Source organism: Leptidea sinapis, chromosome 7 (genome assembly GCF_905404315.1).
Source record: "Leptidea sinapis chromosome 7, ilLepSina1.1, whole genome shotgun sequence".
Taxonomy (NCBI): domain Eukaryota; kingdom Metazoa; phylum Arthropoda; class Insecta; order Lepidoptera; family Pieridae; genus Leptidea; species Leptidea sinapis.
In genome coordinates, this window is record NC_066271.1 from 13,155,008 (window position 1) to 13,176,052 (window position 21,045).

The window sequence follows — 21,045 nt, forward strand, 5'->3', positions numbered from 1 at the left end:
TGAATTATCTATACATTTAAATAAAATTGGAGTGTCTGTTTGTAATATTGAAATAACCGTTTTTTACTAAATGTATATTATGAATACATATACGGTACATACACCAAAATATTTTTTTTTTACAATTTTTGTGTGTCGGTCTGTCTGTCTGTTTGTTCCGGTTAATCCGGCGACTTTTATTGGCAGGTAGCTGATGTAATAAGGAGCAACTTAGGCTACGTTTATTTTATAAAAATAAAGCAATATCCAAGAAACGGTCTAACTCTAAAAAAAAATATATGGCAAAACAACGTTTGCCGGGTCAGCTAGTATGATATTATGTGCGATTAAATTGAAATGCCATCCGTCACAGCAAGTTTACTACAACCCACTTTCTGCATTGTCATAGTTATATATATTTATCTTGACATGACCCTATTGCTGTAGAAAATTTGGGGATACTGATCGAAAACACGCGAAAAGATGTTTTGGAAGTTCTCTCTCGATGTTAAACTGACACTGCCTAAGTTATTCTAGAACGACCGATACAGTTGGAAATTTAAAGGTGCAAGGTCATAGCTATATTTCAGATGTATTAGCACCTCCCTGCCAAGCTCTTAATTTTTGTTGAGTGGCTAAAGATGTGTGTGGTCTAGCATTGTCGTGATGAAAGATCTCTTCCGTCTCTCAACTTTTTGCCTTAATCTTATAATTGGTTGGATGTAGTGATCCAAACTGATTGTTCTGCCCGGCGGTAAATACTCATAATGAACTATGTCCTTCCAATCACCTTATTGCGAGTAAGCCCGAGTTTTGCCACAGTCTGTCTGTGATGCCTGATCGATCTTTGACTACCTCCCTTTTCAGACGTTGTTATCATATGAGACGTGGGGATTCTTTCAGTGAGCTCGTCTCGCACCCCAGTACCTATAGACCATATGCCACTCTTTCAAAAATAACGTCCTTTTTATCCGTAACAGAGCGAGGTGCAAGATACATTTGACATCGAAATTAGCTGATTGAAAATGCCATAGACAAATTTGTGCTACTCTTTCTGACACTGGCATTAGGTCCGAAAGCATCATAAATTGTTTTCGCAGTGTGCCTCGATTGTTTTCGTTTTTTAATTATAATAAAATATGATTCACTCATTTTGTCAGAATGAAAAGTAGGTGGACAGAAAATTCTACTGGTTTGTTTCTTTTAATGAAATGTTGCCTTTTTTATGTCATCGAAACCAGCCAAAATAGTACAGCAGTATTTATTCAATTAATAAAGTTCAATCAATTAAAATTCAAGGGCCAACATGGAAGAAAAATATAAAAAAGATTGGCAACACATTCACTGCACCTGTAGTTGCCGAGTTCCAGGGAATTTTCAACGAAACATCCAGATCCATGGTGAAGGAATTAAACGATTTGGTGGGTAAACCACCATCCGACATCATGACACTTTGTGCGCTGACTACGATTAAAGCTATTTGTCGTAAGTTATCTTTAATCAATACAAGAATAACAAAGTGAAATGATCATCATGATCAGATGCTGAGCAGAGCGAAAGCTTCGGAGTAGAAAATATAATCGGAAGTAGCCTAAAAATTTGATTTTATAACGCTGGAGGGTGCGGTAACTCTATCACTCCAGTCTAATGAACTAGAAACTCACACTTAAATTCGTTGAAATAGATATCATATTAGCATGCAACTAAAAGGCAGAAATTTCTATCGTGGTTCGCGCCTGAGGACGCTGCAGCTGTTCACAAATTACACAAATTTATACAATAAAATATCTTTAAAATAGTTGTTATATTTATATGCAAATATTATATATATTTACAATTAATGCCAATTATGTTGTAATATTTTTCGTTACGATCGACACGTTGCGGATATTGTTCCGGACTTCAGCATACTTGTGCCACACGAGCAATAGCTGTGTATCACTTCCACTTTTATATTCTATTACATCGTTGAGATGCTGTTATGCTCGGGCTCCACACTCTCCTAACCAAAACTCAACAGTACAAGTGCATTAGTATTTTATAAGCTTTCACCACAATGTATTTATTACCTACTTGTGATCGCATAATTAATTTCTATTAAATTTGTATTCATCGAAGTAGAGGAGTGGCAACGTGGTGTAGCAGCACGCGGCATCTTAGTCAAATTATTCGAGTTCCTTAGTCAATTTAATATAACTCTTTTTTTTATTGGGCATTGCGCTTAAGTCTATGAATAAAATCCTTGATGGTCCATCAAGGGTTTTTTCTGCGCTTATGCTTAACTTGCTCTCGCGGTTCTTAAGACCTGAAGTTTCTGATTAGTGCTATCCAACGGATTCTTCTTTCTTAGACTTTCTACAGATGTCTCCGTAGTGCTCTGTTATCACCCATTGAGGCAACAAGTTCAGGCCAATGCCAACTCTCAAATCGTATGGTCTTGACAACATTTTTATCCCCATACAATATCATTCGTGGCATACCCAGCTTAGAATGTATATATACAGAATCTTTGAAAGTATCAAAGCAAATAATTCCTTTTAGCCGCTATAATCTTCCGGTAAAGTATAGTTTTTATATCTGATGCCAGAGTACCAAGATATACAAAGTCCCTTATGGCATCTAAGCTATTCAAAAGTCACTCTGGCCTGATGCGGATGTGGTAAATTATTCTGTTTTTTTTTCAGATTAATCTCTAGGTGTAATCTTAATAGTGACTGCGTGTAAATATGTATTGCCTGAGTGTAAATTATTCTAAGGTTATCTCAGAAAAACATTGGTGAACAATCATCTGATCAGTATTATTTTTTTTACTCTACAGAAGCCGCGCTTGGTGTATCCATCACGACAGATACAGAGGGTGGACGTGAATATTATCACGCCTTCGAGCGAACTTTAGAAATATTCATTGAAAGAGGAGTCAATGTGTTCCTTCATCCTGACTTTATATTTCGTATTACACCAAGGTATAAAGAATTAGAGAAGCATATAGGAGTATTGAACAATTTTTGCGATTATGTAAGTTGTATTTTTTTTAAATATTATTAATGTTTTATTTTGTACCTTAAAAATAAGACTACAAAATAGAATTTTAAAAAAGAAAAATTGAAAAATGGGTGTGTGCTTAAGAGGTATCATTAGCTGAGGTTTTTCCCAGATTTAAACATTCTAGAACAATAAACCGTCGCGCTGACGCCAGTCAATCAAATGTGTTATAATGACCACTGTAGCAAAATTATAAGTAAAAACTTAAAAATCAGGTTTACGTTCACTGCAAAAATTCCTCCTCCAAAAATTAAACGATTGTATTAAAATTTTGGAACGAATTTCTTAATGGGACGATGCTGAGGGGTACCCTAACCGGGAAAAAACGTCCGGAACGTAAGACATGAAACATGTACGTCGAAGCGTTGCTACGCGACATTATCTCGCTGATTATTTAATGCAACATGAATAAAAGAATACATTTTATACTAATAAAAAAAAAATCGTAAATGAATTATACACATACAACCCCAAAAATAAAACACGTGTTAATCATACATATAACCAAACATAAAACACATGTTGCTTGTATGTGAAATGTTTTAAATAAATTTTTATTTTGTTTAACGAAGTTCCTTATGATCCTTAACGATGCGGAGGGGTACCGTAACCGGGAAAAAACGTCCGGAACGTAAGATTATTATTGTTTATGTATAGTTTTTGTATGATGGCTATACAATGTCTACTGTATAGTCTACGTAATGACTGTTATTGTTATTATATTATATTAATAATTATGATATTGACTTTATTTTAAACTAAATTTCGTCTAGGGTTAAAAACCAAGAGGAAAGAACTCGGGAACGCTTATATGGAAAAAAGGCCAATAACATTTCCTCATTTACAAAACGAGACACAAGTGAAAACATCATCAAAGAGTGCTTAATAATATGAAACACAACTATTATTTTTGTACTATATTCATAAAGAAGTAATCTTACTCTGACTTATTCCGCTATTAACGACTGACTCGGCAATAACAGCCGTTTATTCAATCCGTTTATGGGATGATGAATTGGTATTTGGATCACAGTTAAGCTTTCCCTATATTTACTATATGGATTTGTCAATTAAGATTGCCATATTGAAATGCAGATCAACATCAATTCAAGATCAGTGGACGGATTTTATATAATCTGCATCCAAAATGACCATAAATTAACCTTCCAAATTAGTAAGCGGCCTTAAGACAACTCGCGTTTCTTACAAAATATATTTGATACCTTTCCCGTTCTAGAAGAGACTATATTTAAGTTATTTTTTTCTTAATCTTTTGATAGTGAATACTAACTGATACGTCTTATACAAATTAACAGGTGATAAAGACAACTAAGGAGAATAGAGAGAACATGAAAAAGTCAAATGGCGGTACCACTAACAATGTAGCAGGTAATATTGTTCAAACAATAATATGTACAATACAATCTGCACTGACCTGTATAAATACCACTGGACGGGCTATTCCATATGTTTTACAGCAAATTTTTTGTGCCTATTTGAAGCGCCGCTCGCGAGCGTCCAGAGTACTAATTTTGACGTATAATACAAATGCCTGCGAAGGAACTCTGAAGTATTTTTGCATTTTGAATTCATTTCGTTCGTTTTCTATGATATTTACACTTCAAGAATCAATGTAATAAAGTACACATTTATTTTTTTGTAAATAGTTTCCCACCATCTATCGATGTTTGCTGAGGTTGTCATCACTAGTTTTAGTACCGCAGACTCTCACTACATGGCCAACAGCGTCAAAATGGCGAATATCAAACAGGAACAATCGAATTTTGACAGCCGCCAGTTTAGTGGTATAGTAGAGTTCAGTGACAATCAGAGATGTTAATACAATTGAATACATAGTTGTATAATATATTTTAAGGTAGGATAGAGCGTGTAATAGATTTGTCATTCGCGTACACCCGAAAGCATGAAACAGTCATATATCCCGGTCAAATTAAAAAGCAGTAGAATATGGAAAAGCTTGGTTTTTATTCTGAGACTGATAATTTGAAGTAACTAATGATTTAGTTTAATAATTTACTAATTATTCTGTTTTAATAATAAAGATTTTTCCCACATTATACTTAAATTGTGTTTTTCATTATCATGTATTTAAATGCTTATTCTATCAATTTTTAAACGAACCAAGAAATATTCTAGATAAAGCAATATCTTCTAATTTCCGTTCAGTACAGTTTTTGCAGCCTTAAATAGGTATAACATATTACTTTGCTGCTATGGGTGAGTTATATGCAACACTAAATTACCAATTAACTTCACCACTTAAAATATTAATTTATTTATTCCGAAATTGTGCTGCATGTGATTTAGTGATTAAACAAAACGTGCAAGTACTAATTTGACATGTATTCGAGAGACATACCAATGATTGTCAGAGAGACAAACTTATAATTAGAGTTGATGAAAATGTTCATGAATGGAATAGTTACTTTATAATTACATATTTCTAGTATAAATATTCACAGTAATGTTATAAAATTGAGGTTTGCAGCTTTCCATTTGTTTAATATTTGCTAGTAAACTAAAACATTTTTTATGTGAAATATAAAGTTCGTGTGTATCTACACTATCAGCACCATAGAACAGCTAAAGAGATAACTCACAGTATGACAGTATATTAGCCACGCTTGCACGTTTCACTGCCGTTTTTAAATTCAAAGATGTTTTTAGTTTATGAAATGCGTCATAAATTGTGATATTTACATGCACACATGTCACATCCGATTGCGTATGCCTGACGAACTTTATTACTATTAATCATGCAGAATTTGTCACCAAAAATTTAGTACAATTAAATTACAAACACCCGACGTGTTGGTTTTAGCCTTAACTTGCAGATGAAATCAAAGTACACTCTAATAAAATCACAGTATTTTTCGTACATTTTATTCCTAACAGTTTTTCAATATTGTGATACGTGAGTGTTTATTATTTGCATATCATGTCTAGCCTTATACTTTATCCAAAATTTGCCAAATATGACGCACCAATAGGTATAGATAGGTAGGTAGGTAGGTGTATATATATATGTTATTATTTTCATTATTCCTGAGCTGTGACATCATAATCGGCCACTATAACACGAGCCTTTTGCGCCTTACAGTAATTTTACCTACATATTATTTATCTTTCGTTCCATTACTTACATTCACCTCAGGAGTATGCCTGAAATTACCATGGGATGATTAAGAAACATATTTTGTACATTTCCAAGGGATCACAGATGCATTTGATGTTATTGTCAACTTGATACCTCCACGCGTTCCTGAGAAAAAGGGCCCTGAAGAATAGCTGGACATCGATATTATCTAGTAAGGGTTACGTGTGTATTGAATAGGAACATAAAACTCATCAGCATCACTTGTTTTATACCATATGAATTTACAACTTTTAGTTGTTACGGACAATACTGCACCACTTTGCACCACGTGCATTGTTCTATTCAAAATTAAGTTGTTACTAACTCTGTAAAATTTCAACTTATTTTCTAGATAAACCGGGCTTCAAGTCATATATTGACATTCTGCTTGATCTAGAAGAAACAGATGCAAGCTTTACAGAGGAACGGATGCGTGGAGAAGTAAATACAATTATACTTGCCGGCCAAGAGACAGTAGCCACCACGTTGTTCTTTTGTTTCCTAACGTTAGGAGATCATAAAGACGTGCAAGAAAAAATGGTAAAAGAGTAAGTAATCTATTAATGTCATTTGTCTTTTAGGGGGTTTTGGCAGAATCGCCACGTTTAGTAGACGGCTTGACTATGGCAGTAGATTGTGATGCTCTCTTGGAAGGATGCTGCCCATCCTCTGGTTTTTGTATCTCTGAGTCCCCTTTTACGACACCTACGAGTGGAGACGGTATTATCGTATAATAGCACACGCAATAGTTTGGGCGAGGGCAGCGCTGGGCCAATCGTCGTGGAGACCTTTGGGGGAGGCCTTTGTCCAACACTAGACATCCTCGTCATGATGATGAATCTATTATTCGTTTTTATTGCAATTTCCAGACTAGCCTTCGGGTCACCTGTTTTCAAGTAATCATCATCCCGTAGGCTCTCTTACTTAATGTTTAGGTAACTATTTTAAGCTAACAACAATGACCGTTAAATAGTTACCATTGGGAGATTTTTATGTACAGTACACTATGGACTAGTGAAGTGAAGTCACTTAACATCATATTATGTCTCAAAGAGACTTTTTCTCTACTTCATTCTTTGTCCAGACCTTTTTCACAGACTGTTAAGTCAGAACGTCTTTTGACGACGATCTTTTTCGAAGGTTCTTGTCGTACGTGATTAATTTTTCATCACCAGTTATCAAAAACGGTTCGGTTTCATTACTTCTCAATAAAAATCTCTAATATGTACAAGGTTCATTAGGTTTCTTACAGTGAGCTCGTGTAGCACCCAATTATCGATCTTTTTTGTTTACCTAGCTTTCTGGAAATGCGTCAAAACTGATTTGTGCTCAATTCCCAGTATTTCATATATGTCGTAACGATTCATTTTTGCTCCACTTTTTCATAAATTGATGCTTACAGACACTGGATTAACATATGCGTCAAAATGTTTTTCGAAAGCTGCCCTGAATATTTTCTTTTTTGTAATAAAACTATTAAATGTCAGATCCACCCCTTTTAACAAAAAAATAAATGCTGGAAGAACATCTTACTAATTTGAAAACATTTTTTAATAAGATCTGGAGAAAATAAGAACATATTTGATTCAAAGATATTCTTTTACATTTATTTGTAGTCTTTATTTAGCTTCTCTGAAATTAGAAATACCTACTAGACTTCAACCCATCAAAAAGTTTTTCGTGAATCATGCTGTAAATTTAATTTCTGTAATAAATTTAATCCCAGAAGTGAGGGTTATCACTTTGAGACATCAACAATTGTTTAAATTTAAAAGATATTATTTATTCTGCAGAATAAAACAAGTAATGGGTGAAGAGAAGTGCGATGTCACAAAAGAACACTTGTCAATGATGCCGTATTGTGAGGCTGTTATAAATGAAACCATGAGGCTGTATCCTCCAGCTCCTACCGTTATGCGATACGCAGACCGTGACGTTAAACTTGGTTAGTGCATTTCCACTGTCTATAATGTTCTCTCTTTTTACTTCTATTTGTTTAACTAAATTTCTTCTATCGCCAAACTCTGAGTTTCGTGCCAGAGTTTGGCGATCTTCTGACGATGGCTCGTGTAGAGACGAAACACGTGTGGTTTGAAGACAAATATTGGCGGAAATAACACTCAAAACAACTCAAAGCATTTGGATAGTTATGGATTCAAATCAAATTAAATCAAACCATCTTTATTTGCAAGATAACCTTATCTTGCAAATAAAGATAATAAGATGTTGTTGGCTTATAATTAACAGGTCCTCTTATCCTACCCATAAGGCATGCAAATAACGCCTACTTCCATAAGTTTTAATTACTTATTTATTTAAGATTACCTACAAAAACACAACATAATATATTCCACTATAACTACAACATAATTAAAAAAAATGATAATTACATTTCTACTTACAGGCGTGTGGATTACACATGCATGAAAAATAATTTTATTACATTGTTTGTCGGCAATAAAGTGATAACGAATTATATATATATATATATATATATATATATGGATGGGTGAAAACTTGAAGTTGTATGTATTTTTTAACGCTGACTCATAATCAAACAAATCTAAAAAAATGTCAAATAAAATTTAAAAAAAAAATTCGTGTTGACCACCCTTAACATTTAGGGGTATGAAAACTGTGAATTGTGACACGAGAATTTTATATATAAGATATATATCTTAATATATATAAACTAGCTGACCCAGCAAACGTTGTATTGCCGATATTAAAATCGCGATACAAAAATAACTGTTGATCGTAGATGGGTGAAAATTTGAAGTTGTATGTTTTTTTTAACGCTAACTCATAATCAAACAAATTTAAAAAAATGTCAAATAAAATAAAAATAAAAATACAGACACGAGAATTTTATATATAAGATTACGTGACATGTTGTCCTCGATGGACTCCTAAACTAATGAACGGATTTAAATGGGGATTACTTATGGAGTGCAGTTAGGTCCAACTTGAGAGATAGGATACTTTTTATGTTTTGGGACCCATAATTATTTTTATTTCCAATATTTGTTTTGTATGGACATATTTTCTCTGAGAGAATTTATTGACGCACGGTTTGACAGTTCTGCTGTGAAATAATTTCATTATAACAACAAGAAGCATATGTACGAAATAATTTTTAATGTTATGAAAAAAACAGTATTTTATTTAATATGTACAGTACAACTCTGTCGGGTCAGCTAGTATATATATATATATTTATAAGTTTGATTAAGTATAACAAGTAAGTCGAAACGTTGATAGTGGCAAATTTCATTACTGTCACTTCGTTAAAGCTCAACTTTTCAAAATGGTGGCAAATAATAAGTATAATTTTTTAACCTGAGAGTCTAAACTCTAAGAAAAGAGCGATTCACTCGATTGTATGAAATGTGCAGTCATTGACAGATTGACGGACGACGGCTAAAACTTGTAAAAAAAAAAGGTAGTCGAGATAAACTACGTTATAAGCAACAGTTCGCTTTCAAACTTAGTCGTATTACACTTCGTGGCCAATCGCGATACTGTAATATTATTTACCTAAATCCATGCATTAAATCCTCTATTAAAGATTCTTAAACAGCTAGCTTATTGCCAACATTAAAACACCCAATGTCCTACTAACCATTACATCATCCAAACGTGAAACGAGTGTTGTTGAAATTCAGTACAACATTATATCATCCGTTTTCATAAAAACACTCCTTTGGATGATATTATAAAAGCCATTCCTAGTAACCACTAGGAAATGGCTTTTTAATGTTAGCAGTAAGCTAACTAATTCAGAACTTTTTATAGAGGATTCATACTATGGGTGAATATAAAGTCTTGTATGCAACTGTTGATAATTAGGTATTAAAACATAGGTGTTACTATTATCAACCCACCATGATCATGATAAACCCACATTCGGCTTCGCCTTGTGTGATAAGCCCACTTTAATGTTTTAATCCCTTATTACATAACAGTTGCATAAATAACTATTACGTTTATGTCAAATGACTGCACGTTTGATACGAAACTAAATTTGAATTTTTACGTAGGCAGTCCCACCTCTTATTACGTAGAATTTACATCCTCTTTGATTTCGAGACTGCTAATTGCACTAGGTTTTAAGATGTTTGTTTTTGACATATTACATCCTTTGTTGGTTGAGATAAAGAATTCTTATTTTTATTTATTTATTAATTGTCTTTCAGACTCGTGTACCATCATAAAAGGGACAAATGTGGCCTTAGATTTCTGGAGTATGGGTAGAAGTGAGAAAGAGTGGGGCCAAGATGCGCTAGAGTTTAAGCCGGAGCGGTGGTTACCACCAAATCCACCCAGGTCTACGCCAGTAGCTTTCAGCTTGGGGAAAAGAGCTTGCATAGGTCAGTATACACTTCTATTAAAAAATGCAAACAATTAATGCGTTATATATTAACTGCCTTATTCATAATAAAATGCTTTTTGAAGGTATAAAGCTATATTAGTTAAAACGTGTTTTAAGCCTTTCGAACGTTCGATTTTTTTTTTTTTTGAGAGGATGAAATACGGTTACGTATTTACGCCCCGGAACGGGGCGTAATATGTCGGACTCGAGTGTCCGCGTAAGCGGACACCCCATACCGACGAAAACCTCCTCTGTGCTGTTAGCAGCCCTGGCTTTCACAGCGAAGTAGGACGTGGGCCGTGGAGGCCGCAAAGACTACGCAACAACAGTCGCGGGGCGTCTCCTAAGGAGACTCGAACCTCAGACCGGCTGTGTGCTTGTGGGAAGGAGAGAGAATGAAAATGAAGATGAAATGAAGACGAAAGATGAAAAGGTGATAAGAACACACTCGCCGGCGAGTGTGGTGATGTTTTGTGTAATGTATGTAAGTGTGTATGTATGTGTTTATGATTGTATGTATGTGTGTTTGTATGTATGTACGTAGTGTAAATGTTTGTGTGCATGTATGTTAGTGTTTGTGTCTGTTTGTGAAGTGTGTTTGTGATTGTGTAACTGGTGTATGTCAGTCCGTCAGTCAGTCCGTGTGTGAGTGAGTGTAGTGAAGCGATTACAGGACGAGGACTAACGTCTCGTCGGGTATCAAAACAATGTGTGGTGTGTCTAGGGTGCGGGCCGCTGGCCATCGTCAGAGCGACGAGTGCCAGTGGTTTGCGGTGGTTGACCGCGCCTACGCCTGCGAAGGTGGTGTGTGCGTGTCTTTGTCGGTGTTTGTGTGGGTGTCGCGTTCGCGATGGTGATGTCGTCATCCGGGTCTACCGTTACGTGTCTGGGACGTCTTATTGGGTTGAGACTATGGTCGAACGTTCGATAAAATTCCTTATTCATATTCGTTAGATAAATCTCCCGTAACTAATACGTCTCTATAGTACGCAATGTTGCCATTTCGTACAAAAAAACATGATTTTAACTAATTTAATGAGGAACTGTCAATGGAAAGACATAGTATCAATGTCAAGTTGTCAAAAGTCGATGTCAAAATAATTTCAAACTTCAAAAATCAAAGTTTTGAAGTCTCTCGGTTGTCAATCTATGACGGATATCCAACAACTTTGAGCGGGAAGCTATTTATCACATTATTTAACGAACAGCTGATCGATATCGGCCATGTTTTTATGCGTTCGAGTGCAATAGGTCCTAGCTTCTATAAGTCACGTCAATAAACAATAAACGTAATACTTTACCCATGATTTATCGATGTTGGTACCCACTAGTTTCAGACCATTCGGGTGAGTAGTGGGTTCGCGATAAGGTACCGCCTCTTACTGTGGACTTGTGCTCGTAGTGCGCGGCTGGACTGGGCGGGGGGCTCGGGGTGTAGACGAGCACGGTATCATTGACACTATGTCACTATTGGTGTCCACGGGTGCACAAAATGTACTCACAATGTCCACTACGTGATCATCGCCACTATGGGTCATATTGCGAGATACATTTAACAACATGGGTTTCCATGTAGTAGGCAGCTTTACTCACTCTGATGAAGGACCTTCGAATGGTCCGAAACCAGTCGGTACCCACACCGATAAATCGTGAGTAAAGCCGTATTAATAAATAACTATTTATGCGTTGTCTCTCGATAACATGCTTAACTCAAATTTTTCAGTTAAGATACATTTATGATGAAATGAAATGAAATTATTTATTTTGCTTTGGAATAGGGTATGTAAATATCTTAAATATTACAATGCGTCCTCTATCCAGTTTAAACTAAAAACATGCAAAAACTAAACACTTATTAAAGTATTCATTAATACTATACAAATTATTTTCAAGCAGCCATTTAAAGAAGTCTTGGTATAAACATTTTATTTGACAGTATTTTCAAGTCCTCCGGCAATTTGTTATATAATTATATACACATGTTACGATTATTTTTAAGAAAAAGTGTTGTTTTAGGACAATGTTTCAAAACCAGTCTATGTGGCTGTCTTGTAACTCTAGCATTCACCTCAACATCTGACGTGAAAAGATATCTGTGGTTACGCACAAATTTGCAAGCCTCGAAAATGTACAAATTGTTTAAATAAAAAAAAACAAGGCTTCACACACCTAGAATAGGCAATGAAACTTCTGGTTTTAAGCTTGAAATCTTTCTGAATTCCTTTTATATAGCTGATGGTTATTGAAGAAATAAGTCATAGATTGTTTTCATGCTATGTTGCTCTTATTATTTTGCAGGAAAAAAATATGCGATTCACGTGTTAAAGACGATCCTGATTCACTGCATTCGTGATTATGAGATCATAGCTGAACCAAATGAGAATTTAGAGTTCAAAGTGGATATTGCCTTAAGAACAATAAGTGGTCATTTGATACAAGTGAAGCGACGACAATAATATTAAAATTAATATAGTAAGAGTTAATTTGATTAAAAAATATCACGTATAATGTGTTTCATTACCTTACCTAGGTTTATTATTTTCCTTTTAATATATTTACTTTCTTTTTTTAATGACAACGTATTCAAGTACGATAAACCACTAGACTCACAATAACGCTCTAAAGTTTTAGGCAAAGTTTTCGGTCATTTGTGTTTCGACCGCGCTTTGAATACAACACCACGCAAAAGAATAATAACAATACTACTGCTAAATAAGGTGTTAATTTTATGTTTTAATTTTATCTACCTGTATAAAATGTTAACGTATATAATATATACAATTAATATATATAATGAAAGGAATTTTTATATTCTCAAAATTGATTCTTTTGGATTTGGTTTTGATACATACCTAGGTAAGACTGAAAATCTTTAGAAAATTAAAAACGGCTTAATGTAGAAAGTTGCCAATACTTTTATTGTTTTTCGAAGTAATCTCCGTTCCTCTATACACATCGTTGCATTCGATGGAACCACTGAGAAAACTCTTCTATGGCGTTTTCGTACGCTTTTACTGCATCTTCAGGGCTCTTAAAGAGAATACCTCGAATTTTATCTTTAGTTCTTGGGAATAAATAAAAGTCGCAGGGCGCCAGGTCAGGACTGTATGGCGGATGACGGAGTGCGCTGAAGCATTGTCGTCGTGAAGGGGGATCCTGCATCGAGGGCGCTGCTGTCGAATTTTTTCCAAGACAATAGGCGAACAGCGAGTGACATACCAATCTACAGTAACTGTCCTTCCACCTTCTAGCACAACTGTCGCGAAATGACTTTCCCGACCAAAGAATGAGGCAATCATCTCTTTTCCTTGACTTCTTCCTTTCTTTACCTTAGTTGGCCGATCCTCGAATGGAAAAACACCCACTGAGCTTATTCTCTTTTGGTTTCATGTTCGGAGCAATATATCCAGCTTTTATCACCTGTGACGATGTCAAATACAGCATTTGAGTCACCGCCATTGAATTTATCTAACATTTAGCGACACCAGTCCATGGGAAGGTGTTTCTGGTCGTCGGTTAAAGTATGGGGAATCCATCTGGTACAAAGCTTCCTAACGCCTAAATGTTAGTGTAATATTTTTTGACCTTGACTTATACCAATGCCTAGGCTTGCCCGTATCTGCTGATAGGTCACAGATCTTCCTCTATCATGCGTCGCACAGCACTGATGTTATCTTCAGTAGTCGCTGTTAAAGGAAGTCCCTCATGCGGATCATCATTAAGATTGCTACGTCAACGCTTAAACTCATTAAACCAATTGTAAATAGTGGCACGAGATGGCCATATCATAGCCTTGTTGTTGAATAAGCCCACAACGAAAGTCATAATAAATCATTGACGGAAAATTATCTCGCGTTAGGTTTATTTTCACGTGTAATAAGAGTTTTAGATTTGCCAGCAATTCACATTAGGTAACCAAAGAGTTCTTAAAAAAAAGTTCTCATTAACAATGTTTCTTACATTTTCTAAACATTTTCAGTGTGACCCACGTACATTTATGTTTTTGGTACGCATATACTACACAACTCGGCCTATTTTGACGCGACTGAGAGTCTTTTTGTGTATAGTAGAAACGTGCAATGCGACTATATAATTGTATGTGTAAGTCCGATATTCCTACTCAGGTGTACTGTGAATACAAAGTACACCCTCGTAATATTCAATATATCGGAATCGTCTCCAAACCACTTTGCGGACAACGGTCCATCAATTATCAGATTCTCTATCACAGTATCGGATACGATGCTACATTTTGCGTAAATCGAAGTTCCAGCGAGTTGGGGTTGTCCTAAACACAATAGCCCAAAGTTTTATCTTGTCTGTCCACTTTGTAATTGAACAAGTTTAATCTTATTCTGGTAATTTATTGTTTGAATATTGACATCTACAACGAAATAATGTTCGTTTTCAAGAATGAAAAGCCACACAACCATAGGCCTGATGTCATTGTGCTCTTCAGGTAGATATAACTCTGTAACATTCAAGAACTCCACATTTATGTTAAAAATAATGCAGGCTCGAGGCTGCACGACACCGGCGTAACGTTATACCAGCAGAATTTAGTCCTAAGATAGAGGTCAGACAGCAATCCATTAGAGCACTGGCTGCTGTGGCCATAGAATAATAAACACTCAGAACGATAGTTTCATTCATAGTTCCTGTCAATATAGAAGTAACATTATAATTAATGTGTGCGTGAGCATCACGTACTTACATTCGCCAATACGCACACAGACAACCAAATAATGTTGCAAGTGAATAGACATTTCCCTAAATCAGTAAATTGTAAGAAATACTAGATTATATGTGATAAGAAAGAAAAAATAAAATATAAATTTAGAATTCAATAAAAACAACTCTTATTTATTATAATACACTCTCTCTCTGGAGTATAATTATTGTTGCAAGAATTTCTGATGCGTAAATTCTTTAGAATTGTTGTTTTTTGAAACTCAATGAAACGAAAAAGCGTGATGATAGAGGTGCCGTACCCAGCTATATCCGAGGTTTTTGAGGGTAAAGAGATCGAATTTGGGATCATTTTTGAAAGATGGCCGCCATTCAAAATTATGATTTCAGCAATATGGATATCGTATCCGAGATTCTCGAGGGTGCAGAGAACGAATTTGGGATCATTTTTGAAATCCAAGATGGCCGCCATTCAAAATTATCATTTCAGCAATATGGATATCGTATCCGAGATTCTCGAGGGTGCAGAGAAGGAATTTGGGATCATTTTTGAAATCCAAGATGGCCGCCGTGCAAAATTATGATTTCAACAATATAGATATCGTAAAAAAATGAGGACTCCGTGTCACCTTACATAACAGAGTAGCACCAAAACAAGCCGATTAAAGTGTAAATACATAGCCCCACGCACACACACTACTACAGGCCGATAGGCGGCCATTATGAGAATTGTCATCGTCTGAGACAGATCAGTTTGCGTCTCAATAAAATATTTTAAAAAATGCCGTCGTGCGTTGTGAATAAGTGTAAAAACAATATTTTATAAGTATTTGTAGCCATATATGATTATTTAAGGGAGAAAAAATTGTGTAACTAGGATCCCCCGTAACCCTGTACTTTTCCCGGGGCGTAAAAAGAATAGGGGAGCCCCAGGCCCATGGGTGTCGTTATAGGCGACTAAGGGCTTTTTAGAAGTGGGAGAGTCACGTTGCCGTCTTTTGACGTCAGCACAATCGGGCAAGACTCGTCCGGGTTAATTACCACACTCGCACAGAATAGCGGCGTGAAGTAGCGGCCTAGTGCCGCTATGTTTCGCATAGGTTAGTGTCGAGGACCGGTGGCCATTCCCCCCCCCCCTCCACCCGAATATGACAGCGGAACTTAAAAAGATTTTACCCCAGGAGGGTACCGGCTCTATTCTCGCTCGCAAGCACTCTAGCTCGGGCTGCCCTTCGTATTCTAGGGAGGGCACAGAACCGCGCATGACCAAGGACAAACGAGGCAGTAACACCACGGCACCCCACTCCACACTCAACGTGGACTTTTGCAATATCAGGGGAATTCACTCCAATTCAAACCCCGTCCACCACTACCTTGAGACGGCGCAGCCGGCCTTGTGTTTCCTTACGGAGACGCAGATATCTCGACCTAGCGATACGTCATATTTAACGTACCCCCGGTACAAAAATGAGCACAATTTTTTGCCTCATGCCGGGGTATGTGTGTACTTTAGGGAGAATATCTGCTGTCGCCGTCTCGGCAATTTTGAGGGTAGGGACCTGTCCACTCTCTGGCTCCGCGTAGATTTAGAGGACCGCGTCCGCATCTATGCGTGTGTCTACAGGTCCCATAGTGGTAACGCAGAAACCGATCATCTCATGGGCTTCGTTCAAGCGGCAATTGACGACGTGCTTGCACAGATCCCCTCCGCTGAAATCGTAGTCTTGGGTGATTTCAACGGGCACAATGCCGAATGGCTTGGATCACGTACCACAGACTACGCAGGGCGATCTGTGCATTTTTTTTGCATTGGCGTATGGTCTGTCCCAATTGGTTGAGTCACCAACGCGGTTCCCGGATGAGGCCGTATGGCCGTGATAGCCATATGCCGTCCTCATTGGATCTTCTGCTAACTACACATTCCAATGGTTAACAGATCTTTGTCGACGCCCCTCTCGGAACGTCCAACCATTGCCTGGTCAGGAGTGTAGTGCCTATCCGACGCCAACGTCGCAGACCACCAGCGGCACTACAAGTCAGCAGATTGGGATAGGATGCGTTCCTTTTTGCATCCTACCCTTCGGGCAGGGTATGTTTCCCTTCGGATGATCCTAGTGCCTGCGCTGTTGAATTAGCCGATGTGATACTACAGGGTATGGATATTTTTATACCAAACTCTGTAGTACCCATCGGTGGCAGATCACAGCCCTGGTTCCATGCGTCAGTTAAAGCAGCATCTGACTGCAAAAAACAGACGTATCGAACTTGGGTTGCGGCGCTGGGCACAAAGGATCCGAACTGCAAAGTTCTTAAGAGGAAATATAACTGTGCCTCCAGATTTTTTAAGCGGCAAATCGCCCGTGCAAAGTCAAAACACTTCGTCAAAATCGGCGAGCAGCTTTCCAGTTACCCGACCGGAACACGCAAGTTCTGGTCGTTGTCAAAAGCTGCTCTTGGTAACTTCAGCCAGCCGTCCATGCCGCCGTTGCACATGAGGAATGACACCCTGGCCCATACGGCAAAAGAGAAAGTCGATCTCTTGTGTACTCTTTTTGCCTCCAACTCGACTCTTGACGACAACGGAAAAACACCGCCAACCATTCCGCGGTGTCAGAGCTCTATGCCTGAAGTACAGTTCAGACAGAAAACTGTTAGGCGAGCTCTGTTTTCGTTGGACGTCAGGAAGTCGAGCGGGCTGGATGGCATTTCTCCAATCGTGCTTAGAACGTGTGCCCCTGAGTTGACGCCGGTGCTAACGCGTTTATTCCGGCACTCTTATTCTAAAGGCGTAGTCCCTGACTCATGGAAGTCAGCCCTTGTCCATCCGATCCAAAAAAAAGGAGACAGTTTGGATCCGGCAAACTACAGGCCTATTGCTATTACCTCTCTGCTCTCCAAAATCATGGAGAGCATAATTAGCCGTCAGGTCTTGGTATACCTGGAGGGTCACCAGTTGACCAACGACCGACGATACGGGTTTTGCCATGGTTGGTCGGCAGGTGATCTTCTGGTATACCTAACACATAGATGGGCTGCGGCTATTGAAAGCAAGGGGGAAGGCCTGGCAGTTAGCCTGGATATAGCGAAGGCCTTTGATCGTGTATGGCACAAGGCGCTCCTCTCCAAACTTCCATCATTTGGGCTTCCCGAGAGCTTGTGCAAGTAGACCTCCAGCTTCCTCACTGGGCGCAGCATACAGGTCGTTGTCGACGGATATTCCCTGAACCCGAAGCCCGTGAATGCTGGAGTGCCCCAAGGCTGTGTGCTGTCTCCCACGCTGTTTCTTCTGCATATCAATGATATGTTATATATGATATGATATGGTATGAATGTTGGAGGTGTCCCTCCAACATTCATTGCTATGCAGACGACAGCACTGGTGATGCCGTATATACGGGCCATGCAGGTCTCTCTCGGGAAATCGTCGACCAATGCCGGGAGAAACTTGTGTCTTCTATCAAGTCCTCTCTTGAGAAGGTCGCAGAATGGGGAAAATTGAACCTTGTCCAATTTAACCCCCAAGTTTGCGCGTTTACCACTAAAAAAACCCTATTTGTCGTATCACCGCTCTTCGACAACACTTCCCTCAAAGCCTCGCCTAGTATCGGAATACCCCAGTATTCCCAGTATACTCGAGATTTCGAGACCCATCTCGAAATCTCGAGTGATTGCCTATTTCGTGGTCATCTGGAAGGCAAAGTCAAATTGGCTTCAAAGAAACTGGGCGTCATTAATAGAGCACGGCAATACTTCAAGCCGGCCCAGTGCTCTGTGAATGGCTGGATCACTTGGCGTTGCGTAGAGACGTCGCTTCATTGTGTGTCTTCTACCGCATTTATCACGGGGAGTGTTCCGAAGAGCTGTTTAACCTGATTCCTGCCGCGGAATTCCACCTTCGCACGACACGCCACAAGTTAGGATATCATCCTCATCATCTGGATGTGTGGCGGTCCTCCACAATGCGGTTTTCAAGGAGCTTTCTTCCACGTACTACAAAGCTGTGGAATGAGCTTCCTTGTGCGGTGTTTACGGGACGATACGACATGGGTACCTTCAAAAAAAGCGCGTACACCTTCCTTAAAGGCCGGCAACGCTCCTGTGATTCCTCTGGTGTTGCAAGAGATTGTGGGCGGCGGTGATCACTTAATAACAGGTGACCCGTACGCTCGTTTGTCCTCCTATTCCATAAAAAAATAAAACGCACACACACTAGCATAACGGTGCTTCACTTGCTGATATCACGGCGCGGAGTCCTTCATTTTTTACTCGTCCGTGATGCCAAACAACTAAAAGGCATCTTCCGGAAATTTTTGTGCCACATGTAAATAAAATAAAATAAATCAGGAAACTGTGTGCTAATGAACACGAAACACTAGAAAACATCAGTATTTTGATGTGTTCTTCTTCACTGCATAATATTAATACAACTTCTCCATCTTCATGGACTGATGATGCGAATGAGAATGAAAATGACGGTTATTATATAGATAAAATAGAAGAAAATGGAGGCATTATGTCTCATTTACTAGATGATTCATCAAGTGTGTGAATATATATAGCAAATAGTTGGATATATAGCTGGATTTGTGCTGAGATCTCTATGTAACCATTTAAAATGCATGGGTTGCATCGAGTTGTTAACTGTGAATAGAATTGAGTACCAAAAATAAGTTAAATTACAATATGGACGTGGAATAAAATATGCCTCAAGCGACTGAACTTAATAATTAAGGCACTTAATTATAATTATTCATTGATGCGCGGAATAGGATTCAAACTGGGTAAGGTTCAGATTGTAGACTTAATGTGACACTGCTCAGCCATCTGTCACTGAAAAATGAAAATTAAATTAAATAATCGAATAATATGTCAAATCACAAACATTACATGATCATTGAGGTCATCATTACTATTCTGACTGATTCTGAAGTCCTTAAACAAAGTGAAAGTAATCTGATTATTATCCTTAAATAAAGTAAGAATTAAATAAAAGGTAAAATTGTGGCAAAGATTTTTTTACCTTTACGTTGGTAGAGCATTCGGACATAATGACGTTGCACGCGGTGAAACGGATCGAGCTGATACTGGGGTGCGCCAGACCAAAGATGACAGCAATATTCCATGTGTGGCTGGACCTGCGCTTTGTAGAGCGCTAGAATGTGGGCCTGCTTGAATTATTGTCGTGTTCTATTAATGACACCCAGCTTCTTCGAAGCCAATTTGGCTTTGCCCTCTAAATCCAAATTTACAGTAGTATCGTAGTAATACATGGGGCACACTAAAAGTTTTGCACTTCTAGCTAATCGGAACTTTTTGAATTTCGAATATTATATTTTTCGAAACGTTGCAACCTTCTTAGTAAAAAAACAATTACCTGGAAATCATAAATATGCCATTGCGGGCCATTCTGTAGGCCTATATAAGATACACAATTCCACCATACATTAATTTATTATAATATCTCAAAGCATTTAGACAGCGTTTTCGTTAAAAGCTTTTTCCGACAACATCGTTATTGTATACAAAAATCTATACAAAAACTAAACAAATAATAAACTAAAACCTTCCTGGAGAACCAACATCCTATCCATTGGTGTAAAGAGCATGAAAATCAGTGCAATAATTTTTGAGTTTATCGCGAACAGACACACAGACAGACGCGGAAGAGGACTCTTCTAGTTCTTTTTTTTTTAATTTGTGGCTCAGAAGCCATCATTTCTTCTTTGGTATTGAAAACAAACAAAACATTGACTAATTCTCAAAAGTATACATGGCTAATTTTATTGAACTTTTAATATTAGGCGTG

General features: G+C 37.7%; 1 protein-coding gene across 1 annotated transcript in view; it reads left to right on the forward strand.

Annotated features, from left to right (window-relative positions):
• LOC126965328 (cytochrome P450 4ae1-like) overlaps positions 1-21,045 on the forward strand; it is a 232,865-nt gene that overhangs the window by 99,948 nt on the left and 111,872 nt on the right. Inside the window, exons 2-3 of the mRNA XM_050808871.1 lie at positions 4,338-4,410; positions 6,531-6,726. Coding sequence (XP_050664828.1) covers positions 4,371-4,410; positions 6,531-6,726 — 236 coding nt within the window. The 5' untranslated portion in view covers positions 4,338-4,370. The remainder of the gene's footprint in view (positions 1-4,337; positions 4,411-6,530; positions 6,727-21,045) is intronic.